Source organism: Pseudochaenichthys georgianus, chromosome 14, assembly GCF_902827115.2.
Source record: "Pseudochaenichthys georgianus chromosome 14, fPseGeo1.2, whole genome shotgun sequence".
NCBI classification, from domain to species: Eukaryota; Metazoa; Chordata; class Actinopteri; order Perciformes; family Channichthyidae; genus Pseudochaenichthys; species Pseudochaenichthys georgianus.
The window spans coordinates 21,012,386-21,019,314 of NC_047516.1; the positions used below are offsets into that span (position 1 = coordinate 21,012,386).

At 41.7% G+C, this 6,929-nt stretch overlaps 1 protein-coding gene across 1 annotated transcript; it reads left to right on the forward strand.

Moving 5' to 3' along the window:
• Positions 1 to 6,929, forward strand: rab38b (RAB38b, member of RAS oncogene family). Its single transcript, XM_034098481.2, has 3 exons — positions 1 to 371; positions 2,596 to 2,873; positions 4,277 to 6,929. Exons 1-3 carry the CDS (start codon positions 143 to 145, stop codon positions 4,424 to 4,426), a joined length of 657 nt encoding a protein of 218 aa, XP_033954372.1. The 5' UTR covers positions 1 to 142; the 3' UTR covers positions 4,427 to 6,929.

Here is a 6,929-nt window from a genome sequence, read left to right on the forward strand (position 1 = left end):
TGAGCAGACACACTTCCTCACAGGAGAGGCGGTCACTACACTCATTACAAAGAGGCTGCACACGGGATTACCGGGTCCTCAAACTGCCCTCGAGTCAAAGTTGCTGAAAGCTGCGTTACACCTCGGAGATCCAACAAGAGCAATGACCAATCACTCATCACACTCAAACGGCATGCACACCCACCGCCAGGAGCACCTGTACAAGGTGCTGGTGATCGGAGACCTGGGGGTCGGGAAGACCTCCATCATCCGGCGATACGTCCACCAGACATACTCCACCAACTACCGGGCCACTATCGGAGTGGACTTCGCACTGAAGGTGTTGAACTGGGACTCAGAGATTGTCCGCCTCCAGCTGTGGGACATCGCAGGTATGACGCTGAACAAGTGTAGCCTATGTGTTGTCACTGTTAGTATACAGTGATCATCTCCTTTATGCTGGTGTCACCACAACAATTAAAACATAAAATGAACCCTCATGTATGGCTGTTATTTCCCTGTTGAATTTGTTAAAGCATGTGGAAGAACTTTGGAAGCTCTTTTTATGCTAATTGAAAAAAAATAATCTAAAATGTTCTTGAGCAACTCTGTGTGTCATAGTTCCTGAAAAGTTGATCGTTTGTGGAGATAAGACTTATCTTCAAATTGTCAGTGAGTGTGACCGTTGTAAAAATGATGAAACATTCACAGCTCAAAGATGCACTGTCATTGAGAGCTTGTTTCTGACACAGAGTATCTCTACTCTCTATCTCACTCACTCACTCACTCACTCACTCACTCACTCACTCACTCACTCACTCACTCACTCACTCACTCACTCACTCACTCACTCACTCACTCACTCACTCACACACACACACACACACACACACACACACACACACACACACACACACACACACACACACACACACACACACACACACACACACACACACACACACACACACACACACACACACACACACACACACACACACAGCTCTTAAATGGCAGTATTGGTGGTTGGGAAGTGAGTGGAGGATCTGCTCTCATCTAGAACCATCAACTCCAAGTGGTTGGTTGGAGCACTTGTATGAAGGGACTGTCAAACTGTATTTCTCCTTTTATAAACATGACAAGGCAAACAAACAGTCGTAACGGTGACGAGGACTTTGGTGGAGTAAGTGTAATGTTAGCTGGGAGGTAAAAGTTCACAAAGTCTGATTTAACTAACATCATAATACTGGGATTATGTTGAGTACGATTTACATGTACTGATACTGATACATGGATAGAAAGGATCATCGTTAGGTATAACATAATACAACTCCTGTCTGTCTGTCTCCTCCTAATGCTGCCTTACATTTATACAAACCATTTGCTGTCGAACCTTTGACTCGATACATTGGCCCATTGGTGATTTTAGCCATGCTTACAATGACAATATTGCCTGGATAAGAACACCTCATTCAGTCATTATTCAAGGTACGGTGATGCGTCATGTGATTCTCGGAGCATGTGAGGGAGATTTAAAGGCAAGTCACAGGAGTGTCATTGAAGCCTGAATAAAAAACAAAACATCATTAGTCACTCACACACAAGCACATGCTTCCAGCGGGCAAATGAAATTATGAGTAACATCGGATGTAGTTTCATTTACCTGCTTGGAATTCATCCCAATAGGAATAGACTAACTAGGGTCTGTGAAATTCTGTTTTATTTTAATATGGCGGTGAAGTTAACAGGTTGTAAAGCCTGAAATTGCACTGTCATTTTATTATATGACAGCGTATCAAGTGACATGTGTGACGTGTGTGTCTGCTGTCACGCCGCTGTACATGAGGGTTCCTTGTGAGCAATAACAGTCTTTGATAAAAAAATTCGCAAAAAAGGAGGAAGTTCTCAATCCACGTACTGTCAGTTTTTCCATTTCCTCTCTTAGTCATGAGGCAAATAGAAGCATGTTGTCTTGTCGAAGTATCTCTAGCAAAGCCAAAAGCGGACTCTGAAGCGTATATATTTATTAACAGTGTAAACTTTTCTGCTGAGAGGGCATGGTATGTAAAACAAGCTGAATGCAAACGCCTACACACTCAGTTTGGACCAACAAGTATTCACATTAGACAGCAGAACACAACCCCCTGGGAAATGTTGACAGCTCTTCTAACCTGCCCCTCAAGCAACTTATGTCCATCCCCTGCACAATACACACATTAATGAACACGCAAACACGCGTATCTCCACAACGATATTTCACATTGTTATATTCTTACAAATACATTGTTTTAATACCGTTTTAGTCTGGGTCAAAGTTAGTTTTTATGACAGGTCAGGGAAAATACAGGTTTAATTTAAGTATAGGCCTATTATCAGCAGGCACAAGCAGTTGCATTGACCATCTGGTTAAGAGCAACGTGACAGAAAGACCACAGGAATGTGCTGTTTTTGTGGGAATGCAGGCTGTGCTAACTGCAGTCCGAATGCCAGCGGCATTAGCTGTTTTGCTGCAAAGAATAAGCGAAACAATGTGAATCTGTCATTAAACTGGTGGCCAGGAAACAGCAGTTTTTCAACACTTATCAATGAAGCCCCCTTTGTGTTTGTTTATCACAGGTCAGGAACGCTTTGGAAACATGACAAGAGTATACTACCGTGAAGCCATGGGAGCCTTCATAGTGTGCGATGTGACCAGGCCCACGACCTTTGAAGCCGTCCTCAAATGGAAAGAGGACCTGGACTCCAAACTGATGCTGAATAACGGGCAGAGCATTGCCACAGTGCTTCTGGCTAACAAGTGCGACCAGGGAAGAGAGCTGACCAACAACAGCATCAAAATGGACCAGTTCTGCAAGGACCATGGCTTTGTTGGCTGGTTTGAGACATCAGCTAAGGTGAGATCAGAGTATGCTGAAGGTATTCTTGTTTGCAATGTGTGAAATGTATTCCTGCCGGTCCTGGGCATTTGTTGTTGAAGGAATGCTTTCCCATTATAGGAAATGCTCTTATCAACGTCCTTGATAATAATCAGCTGTTCAAATTAAACCCACTTATAAATCTGTCAGGTAAAAATGAACCTGGAGTCAACAATTAGCTTAGCTTGGCATTATAAATGGGAATAGGGGACATGGCAAGCCTCTGTCTTAACGTAACAAAGCACATATCTTATTTAATATGCACCAAAAGTAAAAATGTTAAACCACCAATCGTTGTTGACGATTGTTCAATTGTATAGAGCAAGAATGGCTTTCACCCCTGTGTCCAGTCTTATTGCTAAGCTAAGACGACGCTATAGTTACGTAATATTTGACATGAGTGTATCTATCTTCTTATGCAACTCAAGAATGCAAAAGAGACAACATCCAAACATATTGAAGCATAGCTCTAATCATCTACATTATAATGAATGGTTCAGATGGTAGTCCTTGACACACTCAGTGGAGACCCTCTCCCACTCAGGTCACTGCAGTCAGAGACATCCCCATAGAGCCCGCTGGAATTTCATATCCTGGTGGAAAGTGTCTCTCTGAACTACATTTATAAAGCAGGGTCAGAGTTGTGTGGTGTTTAAAAAGTCCATCTATTCTGTTACCAAGTAAAGACAAGTTATTTAATCACTAAACTAGTTTTTCTTGACTAGAATAGAAAATGTTATGTCTGAACTAATCATTTCTGTACAGTGTTTGTTTATCTAAGTAAAACAGGATATAATATCTGAGATGCACAATCATTTGAATGAGCCTACTTCTTTATACCTAAACAACTCTGCAGTACTTAAACATGGCTATACATTCTACAAAAGTCTTTATTAACAAAGCTTCTGCTGACACTAATTTGTTTTGGAGAGCATAAGTGCACTGTCACTCGTGTGACATCAAGACTCAACATTCTCAAAAGGTCAAAGGTTAATAAGGTTCACGTTCAGCCAGTGGTGTCAGAGACAGGCGCTATGCTTGCAGACATAAATGTTTCCCTTTGGTAGCAATTAGAAAAACATGCGCAACTTTGTAATAGCTGCAACCAATTACACCCAAACACACACACACACACACACACACACACACACACACACACACACACACACACACACACACACACACACACACACACACACACACACACACACACACACACACACACACACACACACACCATAAGAAACAGTTCATTCATTTGGCCACAGTACCTAAATCTTTGTTAAAGGCCACTCTCACCTCACGCCCTTTTTTCAAAATGGCGTGAAAAAAACCACACCTTCCCTCTCAAACAAAAACCAACCATTTTCTCTCTTTTTTAGGACAATCTCAACATTGCCGAAGCTGCAAACTTCCTTGTCAAGCACATCATGGCCACAGAGAATGACATCCTGAAAAGTGTGGTACCAGACACCATCTCACCTCAGCTCCACTCCAACAAGCACATGAGCTGCTCTGGATGCTCCAAATAATGAATGGAGAGACAACAGAAGGACAACGAGGGACAGGCACAGTCTTCCAAAGAAGTGTCAACAGTACAATGTGGCTTCGTTGGTCCAAACCAAAGTTAAAGATTTTCATTTGGTACAGAGAACCAGAGCTCACAAAGAAAATCACATGGACTCAGGAGTTCTTGGTTTCAAGAATGGCAGACCCACACGTGTCACCTCTATGTTCTTTGGCATGATGATTGCAAGTATCAACTTTGCCTTTTTTGGCAGTTCTTATATAGTGGTCTACACCCTCTTCTTATAACAGTGTACTTGGAACAAGACTGGCAACTGTCGCACAACCTGCCGGACCAAGCTTAACAAACTGCTCCCAACATGCTTTAGGCAACATACAGTAATTACACACTGAAAACTGGAGTCTTGTTTCTTGGTTCTTCCTCATTTCCAGACAGTTTGATTGTGTTGCTGTTCCCCATCTGTTTACATTCACCTCTATCTAAACACGGTGAAAAGAAACCGTGTGGGTGACATACAGACCTCCTTTAACATGATTCTGCCAGAGCCATGAAAGCAGTATTGACTTTGTATGCAAGTGAATTTTGCACATATATTTTTGATTTTAAGTTATTTACAGTTAACCATTGTGAATGCAAAGCTGATATTCTGCTTGACATCTTTTCTACAACTGACTATTGTGTGTGATTGAGATTAACGAAAGGGTTGAGTTCAAAACAATCATCCTGGAGCTCGACTAGTTAAACTTGTTTTTGTCCGGGCAGTTCCCGTGGAGCAGTTTAAGTTGAAGTATTCAACATTTGTTTCTAATGGAAGAGAGTGGTTTGCTGCCATAATTACTCTGTCTGGTTGCAAAGTGATTTTTGTTTCTTCTTCATCTGTTCAAAATGTTTTTTATCTGTGCATGTATTATCTTTCTTCATCTGAAGGAGAATTGTGTTGATTGTCTGGATGTCTCCTGGACTTTATTATGAGTTCACTTGCCAAAGCCTAACCCTCTGTATCCATGGTAACTAGATCATTTGTTATGGGTATCCTCGAACATCCATGTGAAGCTATTTCTCGCTGTACTCGCAACCATGCAGGCACACATGCACATGCACACGCACGCACACACACACACACACACACACACACACACACACACACACACACACACACACACACACACACACACACACACACACACAGGCAAAGAGATCTTTCCTCTCTCCATGTCCGTGTTGCTTTGTAACTACATATTTTCTTCTCTCCCACTCACTTCCATCATTTGTTTTTGTTTCTGATACTGAACAATTCTGAGTCTCTTTTCCTGATCATCTCTCATGATGTGATTCGTGTACAGACATCTACACGCCCAGAGAACTATAGTACTTTTTTCGATCATCCAACAAGTTATTGTCACTATTTAAAGTTGTTTTCCTCCATTTGTGACCTTGCATCTTTGTATAATCCCACTAAGGGCAGGCTAGTTGAACCCCCTGGTGTCTTTTTTTCATTGTAACTTAAGACAGAGAAGACTTGTACCTTGTATGACCTTCGTTACATTGTTTCTTACAGCAGCTGTTGGTCCGCAGGGTTAGCACAGTATTTATAAGAGTGATCTCAACAGTGTCATGTGTTATTGAGTGATTTCTTGGAAGTAATGCACAGCATGCACATTAGGGCCTGATAGAATTAAACAATGTCTTCTTCACCGGATTACAATTTCACAGTGTTAGTTTGGCTCATCATGAGGGTGTGTGACATCATGTGACATCAGCCTGGTGTTACACTATTGTAGCGAGAACTGCATTATCTCTCTCTGTCTCACACACTCACTCTCACACACACACACACACACACACACACACACACACACACACACACACACACACACACACACACACACACACACACACACACACACACACACACACACACACACACACACACACCATGTATGTATCACTTCAGGGGACATTACATTGACTTACATGCATTTCCTGGAGACTTATCCTAACCTTAACCATAACCAACACATGCCTAACCCTAACCCTTACCCTTAACCTAACCAAGTCTTCACCCTAAAATTAATGATTCCCCTCATGGGGACCTCCAATTTGTCCCCATAAGGGAGGCGAGTCCCCACACGTGACTGTGTAGACAGATTTAGGTCCCCACAAGTATAGTAATGCCAGGCCACCCACACACACACACACACACACACACACACACACACACACACACACATTCAGTGGAGAAAATTACTTTGTATCAGATAATCAGATAATCTACTTTTTTATATCAAAAGTAAACTGCCCCACCACTTGTGGATTGTTCGTGTTTGTTATTTATTGTGAAGTAATGACAAATAAATTAACACATTTTACACATGTCCCTCTTCTTGTAACTCATGTAATACAATGTGATATGCAACAAGATACAGCATAAGTAATATGATAGCCATATTTATCAAGATATTGCATGTTTTGACAGGTGAATAAATAAAAAGTCTATATGAAATAAC

Coding starts and splice junctions, on each gene's coding strand:
- rab38b (XM_034098481.2), top strand. CDS start 143: ATGACCAATCACTCATCACACTCAAACGGCATGCACACCCACCGCCAG. Junction 372..2,595: donor CCAGCTGTGGGACATCGCAG/GTATGACGCTGA, acceptor TGTTTATCACAG/GTCAGGAACGCTTTGGAAAC. Junction 2,874..4,276: donor GGTTTGAGACATCAGCTAAG/GTGAGATCAGAG, acceptor TCTCTTTTTTAG/GACAATCTCAACATTGCCGA.